Source organism: Natator depressus, chromosome 10 (genome assembly GCF_965152275.1).
Source record: "Natator depressus isolate rNatDep1 chromosome 10, rNatDep2.hap1, whole genome shotgun sequence".
Lineage (NCBI taxonomy): Eukaryota > Metazoa > Chordata > Testudines > Cheloniidae > Natator > Natator depressus.
In genome coordinates, this window is record NC_134243.1 from 35,642,823 (window position 1) to 35,659,171 (window position 16,349).

General features: G+C 50.0%; 2 protein-coding genes across 7 annotated transcripts in view; both read left to right on the forward strand.

Annotated features, from left to right (window-relative positions):
• Nucleotides 1-14,676, forward strand: LOC141994653 (uncharacterized). The gene is made up of 3 exons (XM_074964882.1): nt 1-671; nt 1,251-1,521; nt 14,511-14,676. The coding sequence occupies exons 1-3, from the start codon at nt 89-91 to the stop codon at nt 14,674-14,676; spliced, it is 1,020 nt and encodes a 339-aa protein (XP_074820983.1). The 5' UTR covers nt 1-88.
• The window catches only part of VRK3 (VRK serine/threonine kinase 3), a 25,100-nt gene continuing 23,073 nt past the window's right edge, over nt 14,323-16,349 (forward strand). For 4 of the 6 annotated variants that reach the window (XM_074965731.1, XM_074965732.1, XM_074965730.1 and 1 more), the window contains exon 1: nt 14,850-14,958. The gene's annotated coding sequence lies outside the window, so the exon portion shown is untranslated. Of the gene's footprint in view, nt 14,678-14,848; nt 14,959-16,349 lie in introns of those variants that run through there. The other 2 variants (XM_074965734.1, XM_074965733.1) reach the window with 2 other exon arrangements.

Sequence of the window (16,349 nt, forward strand, 5' to 3'; positions counted from 1 at the left end):
AGATGCACTGGCCAGGTAGACAGGAAAAGAACCGCGAACTTTTGAATCTCATTTCCTGTTTGGCCAGCGTGGCAAGCTGCAGGTGACCATGCAGAGCTCATCAGCAGAGGTGACCATGATGGAGTCTCAGAATCGCAAAAGAGCTCCAGCATGGACCGAACGGGAGGTACGGGATCTGATCGCTGTATGGGGAGAGGAATCCGTGCTATCAGAACTCCGTTCCAGTTTTCGAAATGCCAAAACCTTTGTCAAGATCTCCCAGGGCATGAAGGACAGAGGCCATAACAGGGACCCGAAGCAGTGCCGCGTGAAACTGAAGGAGCTGAGGCAAGCCTACCAGAAAACCAGAGAGGCGAACGGCCGCTCCGGGTCAGAGCCCCAAACATGCCGCTTCTATGATGAGCTGCATGCCATTTTAGGGGGTTCAGCCACCACTACCCCAGCCGTGTTGTTTGACTCCTTCAATGGAGATGGAGGCAATACGGAAGCAGGTTTTGGGGACGAAGAAGATGATGATGAGGAGGAGGTTGTAGATAGCTCACAGCAAGCAAGCGGAGAAACCGGTTTTCCCGACAGCCAGGAACTGTTTCTCACCCTGGACCTGGAGCCAGTACCCCCTGAACCCACCCAAGGCTGCCTCCTGGACCCAGCAGGCGGAGAAGGGACCTCCGGTGAGTGTACCTTTTAAAATACTATACATGGTTTAAAAGCAAGCATGTGAAAGGATTACTCTGCCCTGGCATTCGCGGCTCTCCTGGATATACTCCCAAAGCCTTTGCAAAAGGTTTCTGGGGAGGGCAGACTTATTGCGTCCTTCATGGTAGGACACTATACCACTCCAGGCCAGTAATACGTACTCGGGAATCATTGTACAACAAAGCATTGCAGTGTATGTTTGCTGGCGTTCAAGCAACATCCGTTCATGTGTTATCCTCAGGAGAGTGAGATATAATCCATGGTCACCTGGTTGAAATAGGGTGCTTTTCTTCAGGGGACACTCAGAGGAGCCCATTCCTGCTGGGCTGTTTGCCTGCGGCTGAACAGAAATGTTCCCCGCTGTTAGCCACAGGGAGGGGGGAGGGTTGAGGGGGTAGCCACGCGGTGGGGGGAGGCAAAATGCGACCTTGTAACGAAAGCACATGTGCTATGTATGTAATGTTAACAGCAAGGTTTACCCTGAAAGAGTGTAGCCAGTGTTTTATAAAATGTGTCTTTTTAAATACCGCTGTCCCTTTTCTTTTCTCCACCAGCTGCATGTGTTTCAATGATCACAGGATCTTCTCCTTCCCAGAGGCTAGTGAAGATTAGAAAGAAAAAAAAACGCACTCGAGATGAAATGTTCTCCGAGCTCATGCTGTCCTCCCACACTGACAGAGCACAGACGAATGCGTGGAGGCAAATAATGTCAGACTGCAGGAAAGCACAAAATGACCAGGAGGAGAGGTGGCGGGCTGAAGAGAGTAAGTGGCGGGCTGAAGAGAGTAAGTGGCGGGCTGAAGAGAGGGCTGAAGCTCGAATGTGGCAACAGCGTGATGAGAGGAGGCAGGATTCAATGCTGAGACTGCTGGAGGACCAAACCAGTATGCTCCAGTGTATGGTTGAGCTGCAGCAAAGGCAGCTGGAGCACAGACTGCCACTACAGCCCCTGTGTAACCAAACGCCCTCCTCCCCAAGTTCCATAGCCTCCACACCCAGACGCCCAAGAACGCGGTGGGGGGGCCACCGGCCAACCAGCCACTCCACCACAGAGGATTGCCCCAAAAAAAGAAGGCTGTCATTCAATAAATTTTAAAGTTGTAAACTTTTAAAGTGCTGTGTGGCATTTTCCTTCCCTCCTCCACCACCCCTCCTGGGCTACCTTGGTAGTCATCCCCCTATTTGTGTGATGAATGAATAAAGAATGCATGAATGTGAAGCAACAATGACTTTATTGCCTCTGCAAGAGGTGATCAAAGGGAGGAGGGGAGGGTGGTTAGCTTACAAGGAAGTAGAGTGAACCAAGGGGCGGGGGGTTTCATCAAGGAGAAACAAACAGAACTTTCACACCGTAGCCTGGCCAGTCATGAAACTGGTTTTCAAAGCCTCTCTGATGCGTACCGCACCCTCCTGTGCTCTTCTAACCGCCCTGGTGTCTGGCTGCGCATAACCAGCAGCCAGGCGATTTGCCTCAACCTCCCACCCCGCCATAAACGTCTCCCCCTTACTCTCACAGATATTGTGGAGCACACAGCAAGCAGTAATAACAGTGGGAATATTGGTTTCGCTGAGGTCTAACCGAGTCAGTAAACTGCGCCAGCGCGCCTTTAAACGTCCAAATGCACATTCTACCACCATTCTGCACTTGCTCAGCCTGTAGTTGAACAGCTCCTGACTGCTGTCCAGGCTGCCTGTGTACGGCTTCATGAGCCATGGCATTAAGGGGTAGGCTGGGTCCCCAAGGATACATATAGGCATTTCAACATCACCAACAGTTATTTTCTGGTCTGGGAATAAAGTCCCTTCTTGAAGCTTTTGAAACAGACCAGAGTTCCTGAAGATGCGAGCGTCATGTACCTTTCCCGGCCATCCCACGTTGATGTTGGTGAAACGTCCCTTGTGATCCACCAGAGCTTGCAGCACTATTGAAAAGTACCCCTTGCGGTTTATGTACTCGCCGGCTTGGTGCTCCGGTGCCAAGATAGGGATATGGGTTCCGTCTATGGCCCCACCACAGTTAGGGAATCCCATTGCAGCAAAGCCATCCACTATGACCTGCACATTTCCCAAGGTCACTACCCTTGATATCAGCAGATCTTTGATTGCGTGGGCTACTTGCATCACAGCAGCCCCCACAGTAGATTTGCCCACTCCAAATTGATTCCCAACTGACCGGTAGCTGTCTGGCGTTGCAAGCTTCCACAGGGCTATCGCCACTCGTTTCTCAACTGTGAGGGCTGCTCTCATCTTGGTATTCATGCGCTTCAGGGCAGGGGAAAGCAAGTCACAAAGTTCCATGAAAGTGCCCTTACGCATGCGAAAGTTTCGCAGCCACTGGGAATCGTCCCAGACCTGCAACACTATGCGGTCCCACCAGTCTGTGCTTGTTTCCCGAGCCCAGAATCGGCGTTCCACAGCATGAACCTGCCCCATTAGCACCATTATGCATGCATTGGCAGGGCCCATGCTTTCAGAGAAATCTGTGTCCATGTCCTGATCACTCACGTGACCGCGCTGATGTCGCCTCCTTGCCCGGTAGCGCTTTGCCAGGTTCTGGTGCTGCATATACTGCTGGATAATGCGTGTGGTGTTTAATGTGCTCCTAATTGCCAAAGTGAGCTGAGCGGACTCCATGCTTGCCTTGGTATGGCGTCCGCACAGAAAAAAGGCGCGGAATGATTGTCTGCCGTTGCTCTGACGGAGGGAGGGGCGACTGACGACACGGCTTACAGGGTTGGCTTCAGGAGGCTAAAATCCACAAAGGGGGTGGCTTTACATCAAGGAGTAGTTCAGGCAGGACTTCACGGAGGGTTCCAATAAGAAATGGTGCACCTAAGTTATTGTTCTTATTGGAACAAGGAGGTTAGCCTGGCCTCTGATTGATACATGGCTAGATCTACCTCGCAGCACCTTCTCTGTGAGTGACTGCAGTGTGACCTAGAGGAATGAGTCCCCTAGACAGGGCAGGAGGCAAATGAGTACAAAACAAATCTGGTCTATTTCTTGTTTTGATCCACTCCATCTATCTTTTACATCTTTGGCTGGCAGCAGACGGTGCAGAAGGACTGCAAGCCATCCACATCTCATGGCTGCTCGGCAGAAGATGGCACAGTACGACTGCTAGCCATCCTCATCTCTTGCCTGCCTGGCAGAAGATGGCACAGTACGATTGCTAGCCATCGTCATCTCTTGCCTGCCCGGCAGAAGATGGTACAATACGATTGCTAGCCATCATCATCTCTTGCCTGCCCGGCAGAAGATGGTACAATACGATTGCTAGCCATCGTCATCTCTTGCCTGCCCGGCAGAAGATGGTACAATACGACTGCTAGCAATCCGTATTGCCTGCCTGCTCACCATTAGACGGTTCAATACGACTGACTGCAGGACTAAAGAGAATGACCTGGTCAAGTCACCAAAAATTTAGTCCCTGCGCCCATGTCTGCCCAGGCGCTCCCAGCCGACGTGGCCAGGAGCACCTCGGACATGACGAGGACGGGTACCAGTCATACTGCACCGTCTGCTGCCAGAAGGCAATGGGTTGCTGCTACTGTGTAGCAATGCCGTACCGCGTCTGCCAGCACCCAGGAGACATATGGTGACGGTTACCTGAGCGGGCTCCATGCTTGCGGTGGTATGGCGTCCGCACAGGTAACTCAGGAAAAAAGGCGCGAAACAATTGTCTGCCCTTGCCTTCACGGAAGGAGGGAGGGAACGGGGGCCGGACAATATGTACCCAGAACCACCCGCGACAATGTTTTAGCCCAATCAGAGTGCTCCATTGTGACTGCTCTGGACAGCACTCTCAACTCAGATGCACGATTGTTTGCCGTTGCTCTGACGCAGGGAGGGGCGACTGAGGACACGGCTTACAGGGTTGACTTCACGGAGGGTTCCAATAAGAAATGGTGCACCTAAGTTATTGTTCTTATTGGAACAAGGAGGTTAGCCTGGCCTCTGATTGATACATGGCTAGATCTACCTCGCTGCACCTTCTCTGTGAGTGACTGCAGTGTGACCTAGAGGAATGATTCCCCTAGACAGGGGAGGAGGCAAATGAGTACAAACAAATCTGGTCTATTTCTTGTTTTGATCCACTCCATCTATCTTTTACATCTTTGGCTGGCAGCAGACGGTGCAGAAGGACATATTGCCTGCCTGCTCACCCTAAGACGGTTCAATAGGACTGACTGCCGGACTAAAAAAAATGACCTGGTCAAGTCACTAAAAATTTAGTCCCTGCGCCCATGTCTGCCCAGGCGCTCCTGATCACACAGGCGACCAGGAGTACCTCGGACATGACGAGGACGGCTACCAGTCGTATTGTACCGTCTGCTACCACAAGGCAATGGGTTGCTGCTACTGTGTAGCAATGCCGTGCCACGTCTGCCAGCACCCAGGAGACATACGGTGACGGTTACCTGAGCGGACTCCATGCTTGCGGTGGTATGGCGTCCGCACAGGTAACTCAGGAAAAAAGGCGCGAAACAATTGTCTGCCCTTGCTTTCACGGAGGGAGGGAGGGAAGGGGGGGACTGACGATATGTACCCAGAACCACCCGCGACAATGTTTCAGCCCCATCAGGCATTGGGATCTCAACCCAGAATTCCAATGGGCAGCGGAGACTGCGGGAACTGTGGGATAGCTACCCACAGTGCAACGCTCCAGAAGTCGACTCTAGCCTCGGTACTGTGGAAGCACTCCGCCGAGTTAATGCACTTAATGCACTTCTGTGGGGACACACACACTCGAATATATAAAACCGATTTCTAAAAAACCGACTTCTATAAATTCGACCTTATTCCGTAGTGTAGACATACCCTTACAGATTATCCTGTGGTGTTGCTTGTTCACCTGCAATTTTTCTATGTACCATGGATTAGATATTTTATGGACTCAAACGGGTTCTAAGTTATATGGAGGCCAGTGGCTCCATGAAGACAGTGGCCATGAATCTGCTCTCAGTTTCAGAGGAGTTACACTGGTGTAAATCAGAGAAGAATAAGGCTCCATGTATTTGCAGAATATCAGTGCTGGTGAATAACCTAGTTGTCTTAAACCTAGTTGTCTTGATCTGTTGTCTCTTGTTATATGCTAAGATTGTAAGATACCTGGGGCAGAGCTTGTCTTCATTACACGTGCACCCACCACCCCGAACAATGGTGGCCTGTCTCTTACTGGGGTCTCTAGGCATTACTACAATACAAGCTATTATTATTATTTCTTGGTGTCTAAAAGGGCACAAAAAGAAATTGAACAACGTGCAATGTAAGACCTGGACAATAATAAAACTCTTGGCTCAGATGACTTCCTAAAGGACTTTTACAAGCCAATCTAAGAGTACCTATCATCAAAATTACTGAACGTATAAATAAAGCAAATGACTCTAAAATGCTCCCAGCCAGCATGTATAATGCTATAATACTAACATTAAACCTTGCAGAGACAAACTGAACTGTGGTAATTCATAGATTAATAGAGTGTAAGGCCAGAAGGGACCATTAGATCGTCTAAATCTCACCTCCTGTGTATCACAGGCCATTAAATGCCAGCCAGTTACCCCTGTATGGAACCCAATAACTTGTGTTTCACTACAGTAGAACTTCCAGGAAGGCAGCCAGGCTTGATCTGAGGACATCAAGGGATAGAGAATCCACCATTTCCCTGGTAGTTTGTTCCAATGGTTAATCCCCCTCACTGCTAAACACAAGTGCCTTATATCTAATTTTGAATTGGTCTGGCTTTGGCTTCTAGCCACTGGATCTTGTTGTGGCTTTCTACCCACTATTTTCTTGCTGTGGAGATATATACACTCCACAATCAAGTCACCTCTCACCTCATCTTCTTTTTGATAAACTAAACAGATTAGGCTCTTTAAGAATCTCACTGCAAGGCAATTTCTCCAGCCCACTAATAATTTTTGCATCTTCTTTCTGCACTCTCTCCACTTTTTCAACATACTTTTTAAAATGTGCACCCCAGAACTCTGGACCCCAGTATTGCAGCACCAGTCTCACTAGTGATGTATGCAGAGGTAAAATCACTTCCTTGTTCCTACTCACTACATCCCTGTTTATACATCCCTTGATCACATTAGCCCTTTTTGCCACAGCACCAGACTGGGAGCTCAGGTTCATTTGCTTGTCCACTCTGACCTCAAAACCATTACTGCTTTCCAGGACACAGGCCCACATTCTGTAGGTCGGGCCTGCAGTCCTCGTTCCTAGATGTGTAACTTTGCATTTGGCTGTATTAAATGCATTTTGTTTGAACAGGCTCAGCTTATCAAGCAATACCAATTGTTCATCATGACTGTCTTGTCCTCATTGTTCTTTACCATTCCACCAAAATTTGTGTCATCTGCAAATTTTATCAGCAGTAATTTTATATTTACTTCTCGATCATTGATGAAAATGTTGAATAGCATCAGGCCTAGGATCGATTCCCTGCTGAACCCCAATAGAAACACTCTCATTGGATGATGCTTCCCCATTGACAACTACTTTGAGATCTATCAGTTAGCTAGTTCTAAATCCATCTAACCTGTGCTCTGTTAATATTGTTTAGTGTTATTTTTCATCACAATGTCATGCAGTTCTAAGTCAAATTCCTCACCAAAGTCAATTACATCTACGCAGATACCTTTATCAACCAACCTTGTAATCTCAAGAAAGAATGAAATAAGATTTGTTTGACAAGACTTACTTTCCATAAAACCACACTGACTGGCATGAATTATATTCCTAACCTTTAATTCTTTATCAATTGAATCCCAGATCAGCTTTTCCATTATTTTGCCTGGGATTGATATCAGGCTAACTAGTCTATAGTTACCTGCATCATCCCCCTGCCCTTTTAAAATACTGGCACAACTTTAGTACTCTTCCAGTCTTCTGGAATATTCCTAGTATTCCAAGAGCAGGCCAAAAATCTCTTTAGCCAACTCTTTTAGACTCTTGGGTGCAAATTATCCAGGCATGCTGATTTAAAAATGTTTATCCCTATTAGATATTGTTAAACATCTTGTTTAGTTCCTAATAGACTGGAAAGTACTTCCTCATCCTGCTTCTTTCTAAAGACAAAACAGAAATATTTATTGGACATTTCTGCCTTTTCTGCATCATTAGGAATTTTACTATTTCCTTCTATAGGCCTATATCTTTGCTAGGATTTCTATTGTTCCTAATATACTTAAACTCCTTCTTATTGTACTTAGCCCTGCCAGCCATGGGTTTTTCCCTGATGGCTTCAGCTTCTCTTATCAATTTTCTCCACTTCATACCTTCTAATTTATATTGATTGCTATCTTTTCCCCATTTGTTATATATTGCTTTTTTATTTCAAATTGCTGCCTTCACTTTGCCCTTGAACCAAGATGGGCCACAGTTGTCCTCTTTCTTGATTGTGGAATCATGAGTTTTTGACTATCTAATAAACTCTTCTTAAAGAGTCCCCAATGTTCATTCACATTTTTTCATCTAAATTTTTTCCTCCCAGCTAATCTAATTCCTAATTTTCCTCAAATTTGGGAAACTATAACAAGTCTCTATTGTGCAGGTGCAAATTGAGATTTTTTTTCAAAGGCTTATAACTTGGCCAAATATAGGCGAATTTTTATAGGGATGGCAAAAAGCACATCCCTGACACCCACTGCCAAATTTCAATTCCTTGCTTCAAAGTAGGGAGGCAATAGAGCTTTTCAATGAAACTGTTGTACGAATTCTTTTTACCTGGTAAAAGAATAAATTTTTCCTTAATCTCACTCTCAGAAACAGCTGGGTTGCTTTTGCTTGTGTGTTTTTTTGCCATCTCCCTCCTGGACCCTGAGCCTCCTCTCAGGGGGTCTAGCGCTGAGCCAGCCTTGCATGCTCCGCTGGGCGGCCCTGTGGTAGGGAGGGTTGAGCAGATAGCCAACTCTCACTAATTTATCAGGACTCTAGTGATTTTGGGGGTGGTTTTTTTACCTGTCTCATAAACACATGATGAAAAGCCGCCAGTTGGGACCTTTTCCCTTATTCAAAATGGCCACCATCTCCCAGGACTGTCAATGCAGCTGAACCAGCAAGATGGCTGCCATTTCCCTACAGTCTATCTGCCCTCAGTAAAGATGTCTGCCACCTCCCACTGTTTTTTCAATAAGGTTGAAGCCAGGCTTACCAGAAAACAGCTGCCATTTTATTGCTCAGGAGCCAGGGCAGGACACAGGGACTGTAAGGAGAAGCAGCAGAGATGCTGCGAAAGGGTTGGCAAGAGTGAGGGGGAGCAGGGCACTGGGGGGAACAGGAGGCAGACTTAGGGGCTGCAGGGGAGATGGGGCAGAAGGAAGGTTGAGAGGGGTGCAGAGAATTGCGATGGGTGAGAGATGGAGGGCATTGAATGGCAGCTCCACCAGCCTGGGGGCAGGGAAGGGGAGTCCCCTCTGAGCAGCCAGGGCAAGGCAGTAGGTGCTGCCAGGTCTCAAGTTGGTCACGAGTCAAGGGAATTTGGTGCCTGCAGGAGGAGCTGTTGTGCTGACATGAGAAGCTCTGTGAATCCTGGGATTTTTAGGGCTGGGCACCTGGGCTAGAGTGACCAGATGTACCAATTTTATAGGGACAGTCCCAATATTCGGGGCTTTGTTTTATATAGCCATCTATTTCCCCCCACCCCATCTTGATTTTTCACACTTGCTATCTAGTCACCCTCACCCGAGCAGAGCTGTGTGTGAGAGCCTTGGAGCTAGGGACGCAGATCTGCCCTGCTTCTGGGCCATGTCTTCGTACTTTGCCCTACAACACAGAGAGGGGGAAGTGCTGCCACTGGGATCCAGGCAGAGGAGAAGCCCTGGGGCAGGGGAGGTGGGGGAATTGGTACCATTGTGTCCCAGGCAGAAAAGTCCCAGGGGAGTGGGAAGTAGATAATGTTGCTGCTGGGTAGGGGCAGCTTTAGCATGGGCTTAGCTACACCCACAGAAGTTACCCCACATCAGTGGCTCCTGTCCTGCAGGGCCCGGCCTGGCTCCCCACTCCAGGCATCATGACCTGGCGCATGGGGTCACACTGCCGCTCAGGTTTGGTCCAGCCAGCCCTCCATCGTGACGGGTGGCTGGACTGGCTGGCTCAAATTCGAGTGGCATGGCAATCCCATGCACCAGGTCATGATGTCTGGAGTGGGGAGCCAGGCCCGGCCCTGCAGGACAGGAGCCATTGCTGTGGGGCAGGCTCGCTCTCCAGTCCCCATCCTTCAGGGCCTCCCCAGGCCAGGATTCAGGTTACAGTTCCAGGGTGGGTGGTGCTTCCTCAGCAATAGCACCCTCATTGGATCGTGAGGCTACATCCACCCCTGCTGCTGGGCCATGACATAGTAGGGAAGTGATGGCCATCCCCTGCCTCAGGGATGAGGAGAGGGTAAATGGAGACTCCGGCTAAGCAGCAAGGGAGAGGCGTGTATTTGTGGTTGATTTTTTAACCTGAAGTTCTCACACCTCTTGGCAGAAGAATAGAGGGAAGGCAAACAACAGGCTAAAGATAGAATTTGGGCCAATATCATGATTTTTGATCTCTTGAGGTTGGCAATACAGGGTAACTCAAGAATTATCATGCCTTATGCCTCTGGTGCCCCCTCTCCTCTCCTGTGTGTTTTTTAGCCCACTCCCCACCTTGGGCAGGCCTGGGTGTGAGTCTCAAGGAGCCACTGGCCCCAGGGGCTCAGCATCAAGAACAAGTGCATTGCACAGTTCTTCCTGCAGGTGGCTGGGGGGGGTGTGTGAGTTCATCACCCCAGATTCCCCAACATTCCATCAAGGACCACCCCCATTGACATGCACGTCACCTTCTACTAGAAACCTCATTATGCCTGCAGGAGAGTCCCCCCACAACTCCAGGGGGACCCTCCCACTCTCAGAGCCTTTTCCCCCTACACATACCATGGCCCTAGTAATTTTCCCTCATGGTCATGTGCAATGCCACAGGTGTGCCCTGCCTCAATTTCTCCTAATCTGGAATGTAAACATGTCCAAATAGGCCTTCAGGTACTAAAGAACACCTTCTTTGGAGAGTTCCATTTATTTAACAGACACCACCCCCACAAAACGTAAGCAGAACCTTCAGTCAGCTACCTCACCAGAAAACCCTCTGCCTCTGGATTAAGCAGTCTTGTATCTTGGCCCTTTAGCCATGAAGCACTCTCAGGCTGAATTCTTTGTCTGGAGCTTGGGTCTACACAGGGTGTCCTGCTGGCTGCCACTGTTCCCACAACACTGCATGATTTGTTAGCATAGGTGCTGGAACTAGGGGTGCGGTTGCACCCTATGGCTTGAAGTGGTTTCCATCATTGTGCAGGGTTTACAGTTTGGGTCAATGGCTCTCAGCACCCCCACTACACACATTGTTCCAGCACCCCTGTTTGCTAGTAGCTCTCCAGGTCTCATGCCCACCTTGTTCTCTTAGGCTGCTCCCATACCTTCCCTAGGAGCACTTTCCCTCTGGGACGAATGCTCTCTCTGTGATTCCTTCTCTCCAGAGACACCTTCTCCCTGGGAGTAGCTTCCCACCAAGGTTTGGGAGATTGCTTTTGTTGAGACCGGGCCTTCCTAGATGCCTAATTCCTGCAGCTCTCCCTGCACCACCTAGGCTCCTTGCTCTAGTCTCTTGGGAGTTCTCTGTCTCCAGAAGCACACCCTCCAGGCTCCCTACTCTGATAAGCACTCCTGCCTGATCCTGAAAAGCTTCTTGAAAGCCCAAGTGACCTTTTTATTAGGTCCAGGTGCTTGTTTACTGATTAGCCATTAAGTGGCCACCTGGGCAGTCATTCACCCCCAGGTAGGCCTTCAGAAGGCAGTCATGGACAGCATGGGCCCTGATTCCCCTTAAAGGGCCATCTGCCCTGTGACAGGTTCCAAAATTGGTTTTGTAACCTGTGCTTATCCTGTAAGGTATGCTTGCAGGACGTGGGATTGCTCTGTGAATCTTGGGACAGTCCCAGAAATATTGGGATAGGTGACAATCCTAAATCAAAGGATCACCTATGGCATAGGTAGTTATTGAGTCTTCTGCACACACTGGCTGATAAATGCCCTGCTTAGCAACTTGTAGTATCTCCATAATCTCTCAAGTCAGATCACATAAAGTAAGAGGTGGAAAAATTCTTGTTTTCCAGCCCATAAATCAATAAGAAAAATATATCCCACCTGGAGTGTGCAGTCCTTAGAATATCTGGTGTCTATAAGCTATACCCATATCAAAACCTTAATATTGGTAGGACTGTGTTCCCAGTGCATTAATTTAATCATTTCTAACCAATCTAGTTAAGTAAGTGCAAAAAACTGTGTATGCCCTGGCCTAGTGGAAAAGAGAGAACTAGTAGATGTGATATATCTCAATTTTTGTAAGGCTTTTGATGTAGTCCCACGTGACATTATCTAAGTAAACTAAAGAAATGTGGTTCAGATGGAATTACCAGAAGGTGGACGCATAATTAGTTGAAAGACCATACTCAAAGAATAGTTATCAAAGATTCACTTTCAAACGGGGGTCCTGCAAGGGTCTGGTACTAATCAGTATTTTCATTAATGACTTTGATAATGGAGTGGACAATATTAAATTTGCAGATCACACCAAGCTGAGAGGGACTGCAAGGGAATAGGATTAGAATGCAAAACAACCTTGACAAAATGGAAAATTGGACAGAAATCAAAAGGATGAAAGACAAGTGCAAAGTGCTATACTTAGGAAGCAAAAATCAAATGCACAAATACAAAGTGGTGAATAACTGGCTAGGCTGTAATACTGTTGAAAAGGATCTGGGGTTTTAGTGGATCATAAATTGAATATGTTCAAAAAAAGTTTAATATAAGTCTGGCGTGTATTAATAAGAGTGTTGAATATAAGATACGGGATGTAATTGTCCCACTCTACTTGCAACTAATGAGGCCTCAGGTGGAGTACTGTGTCCAGTTTTGGGTGCCACACTTTAGACAGATGAGGTCAAATTGGAAATAGTTCAGAAAAGAGAAACAAAAATGTTAAAAAGTTTAAAAAACCTGACCTATGAGGAAAGGTTAAAAAAACCTGGGCATGTTTAGTCTCAAGAAAAGACGACTGAAGGAGGACCTGATAACAGCCTTCACATATGTTAAGGGCTTCACATGTTAAGGGATAGTGATTAGTTGTTCTCCATGTCCACTGAAGGTAGGACAAGAAGTAACAGGCTTAATCTGCAGCAACGATTAGATAATAGGGAACACTATCTAGCTATAAAAGTAATTAAGATCTGGACTAGGCTTCCAAGGGAGGTTGTGGACTCCCCCTCACTGGAGGTTTTTAAGAACAGGTTGGACAAATTGTCACATTCTCGGGTGCAATCCAGACCAGTGAGGGGTTGTCACCACTTGCCCCGCAACTCAGGATGCCTCAATGCTTTGCTGTTGTAGCTCCCAACCTGGGCTGCTCACAAACAGCCACCAGCATGCAAGTCACACCCTGAGTATCTGTGTAGCTGCAGCTCTGACCTCAATAGCCTGTCATCAACCCTCCAGCTTCACTCTGGCTTCCACCAGCCTTGGTTACAACTTGCAGGGTGAACCCAACATGCTCCCACTCCCAAATTTTCCCCAGTATGTGTGTTCTGTCCAGCCCTCTCCTGGCCAATTCAGATATTAAAGGTCCTTTGCCGCTGCGAGGTATCAATATTCAACAGTTAGCTCCTTTAACTGGAGATACCAAATAGTGCAGTTTAAACACAACACTGGATTAGTTTAGATTAAAAATAAAATAAGTTTATTTAACTACAAAGTGATAGGGTTTAAGTGAGTACAAGGTATTAAAGTCAAAAATGGTTGCAAGAAAAAAGTGAAGATAAAATGTTTTCTAGTAGCTAAAACTTAACAAGATAGACTTGGTTCAAGGTAAAGTCCTCTCGGCTTGTTCAGCAACAGAGCTGACCAAGTTTCATTACTGCTGGTCTAGCTTTACTTGGTCCTACCTTAGCACAAGTGCCTGGACTAGATAACCTCTCGAGGTCCATCCCAGCCCTGCTTGTCTATGAATCTATGACCCTGCAATGAGTCCTGCATAGACAGAATCCCACTGACTTCAGTGGAGCTCCATGCAGATGCATTTTGTCTCCCATGTAGCAATCACAGCAGGAACTAACCCCTAGTGACTTACTTCACAAGTGTCTCTGCTTTACCTGTGCATTTTATCTGCACGTGTACATCTACATGAAGAAATCCATTTATTTTTCCACAAGTGTGAGATCTGCAAGTACCTGCACATATTGATTTTTTTTTCTGATGGCTACCCAGTGCATGACATTTGGAAAAAAATCTTGGATAAATCTAGCAATTAAGAGCTTAAACCAAAGGTCAAATCAGTGAGGTACCTGTGTGAAACAGAAACTGACCCAAAGTACTTAATGTGATTATTTCTAAACAGAATATTCCTACCTGCCAAACATCTACCTGGAATCTAACTTTGAAGTCGTGTAGATATTTCTAGTTTTTGTCAGTAATTACTTACTCTACCTCTTCCAGCTGTCCAACAATTCTGCAAACAGGACACCAGAGCTAGGTAAAGACACTTCCTGAAATGACGTAGGGGAGGAAGAATAGAGAAGTGGCACTCACTCACGCCCTGGGTTTCCTCTGTGTGAAACAAGCGCGACTGCAGTACTGCCAGCTCCAAGCACTGCAAACCGTGGGTCAGGCCTCCGAACTCGTGAGACTTGCTTACAAATCAGGGCAGCTGGGGCTTGCCACTTGCCCCCCAGTGCCTGACCCTTGGGGTACGCGCGGGTCACGTGACGATCCCCCTTTGTTCCCCTTCCCCACGAACAGGAGGGCCAGCATCTTGCTCTTGGCTTTGCAAGTCCCGGCTGAGCGCCTCGCCTACCGCCAGCCCCCGGCGCAAAGCTCCGGCTTGCAGGGCAAAGGCGTGAGGCCCCGCATCCAGGCTGCCCGTCAAGCCCCGCCCGCGCTGGAGCTGAGCCCGGGACGCCGCTGAGGTCAGAGGGACCGGCGGAGGCGGCGGGTGGGAGCGGGCGCTCCCCGGGGAGGGGACGGGGCGGGGCGGGGCAGCGGCGGCCATGAGGAGACGCGGCCGAGGCGGCAGGAGGTTGCCGCTGCTGGTGGGCACCGGGGCGGCGGGCGCGGGGCGCCGAGCGATCCCCGCGGCCCGGCCCGGCCCGGCTGCAGCGGCCCACCGCGGTGTGCCCAGGCCGGGCCGGCCCAGTCCCTGGCGCCGGGGAGAGGCGAGCTGCCCGGCCCGGAAGCGGGGAGCGCACGGGTAGGGCCCCAGACCCGCTCCTAGGCCGCGGGGCCGGGCAGGTGCCTATGGCGGGACGGGGGGAACCCTGGGGAATGGGGCGGCTTGGCAGGTGCTTGGGGGCACCAAGGGGAATGGGCAGGTGCTTGGGGCTGGGGTGGGATGGGTAGGTGTCTGATGGTGATATGGGACAGGGGGCACCCCAGGGTGATGGGAGCTGTCCAGGGTCCTGGTAGGTCAGGGTGTGGGGCTACAGAGCTAGGTAGGAGCCCAGGGTGGTGGGAGTGCTGGGCAGGGCCACCAGAGGGCGATTCGGTTATAGGGACCGGGCAGCGGGTGGCTCTGGGTGACAGGAGATGCAGAGCTAGACAGATGTCGGGTGGCGGCTACAGGCAGTGATGAGCTGCCAAAATCTTAACAACCCGGTTCCCGCCTCACCCCGCGAGGGGGTCGTTGCCCACCCCTGTCCCCCCGGGACTCCTGCCCCATCCAACCCCCCGCGTTCCTTGACACCCCCCCTCCCCTGGGACTCATGCCCCATCCACCTCTATCCCCTGACTGCCCCCAGAACCAGGCAAGAGGGTCTCGTGGGCCACCGTAGTGGGTGCCCACGCTGCCCCTAAGAGCCAGAGGCACCTGCCGGGGGGCGAGGTGGGGAGTCCCGGCGGTGCTTACCTGGGGCAGCTCCCAGGAAGCATCCGGCAGGTCCCTCTGGTTCCTAGGGGCGGGGTAGTGAAGCAGCCGCTCCCCCCACTGATCACATCAAAAGTGGCACCTTAGGTGACTGGGCTGGAGCACCCACGGGGAAAATTTGGTGGGTTCAGAGCCCCCACAGGCAGCTCCCTGTGCCCGGCCCTAGCTCGCCTCCGCTCCGCCTCCACGTCCTCCCCTGAACGCGCCACCCTGCTCTGCTTCTCCCCCCCGTCCTCCGCAGCTTCCCGCGAATCAGCTGTTCGTGTGGGAAGCCAGGGAGGGCTGAGAAGCAGGCGGCGGCTTTGCGCTCAGGCCCAGGGTGGCGGAGGTGAGCTGGGGCAGGGAGCGGTTCCCCTGCGTGCCCCCCGGGTAACCTGCTCCGGCGCGGGCAGATCTCCTCGCGCCCCCCAGCTCACCTTCGCCTCCCTGGGCCTGAGTGCGAAGCCGCCACTTGCCTCTCAGCTCCCTGGCTTCCCATGCAAACAGCTGATTCACGGGAAGACGGGGGCAGAGAAGCAGAGCAGGGTGGTGCGTTTAGTGGAGGAGGCGGAGCGGAGGTGAGCTGGGGGCTGGCGCGGGGCGGGGAGCTCTGCACCCACCAAATTTTCCCCATGGGTGCTCCAGCCCTGGAGCACTCATGGAGTCGGCGCCTAAGGTGCCACTTTTGGCTGGTTGTTAAATTTAGAAGCCCTTTTAGAACCAACTGGTTCTAAAAGGGC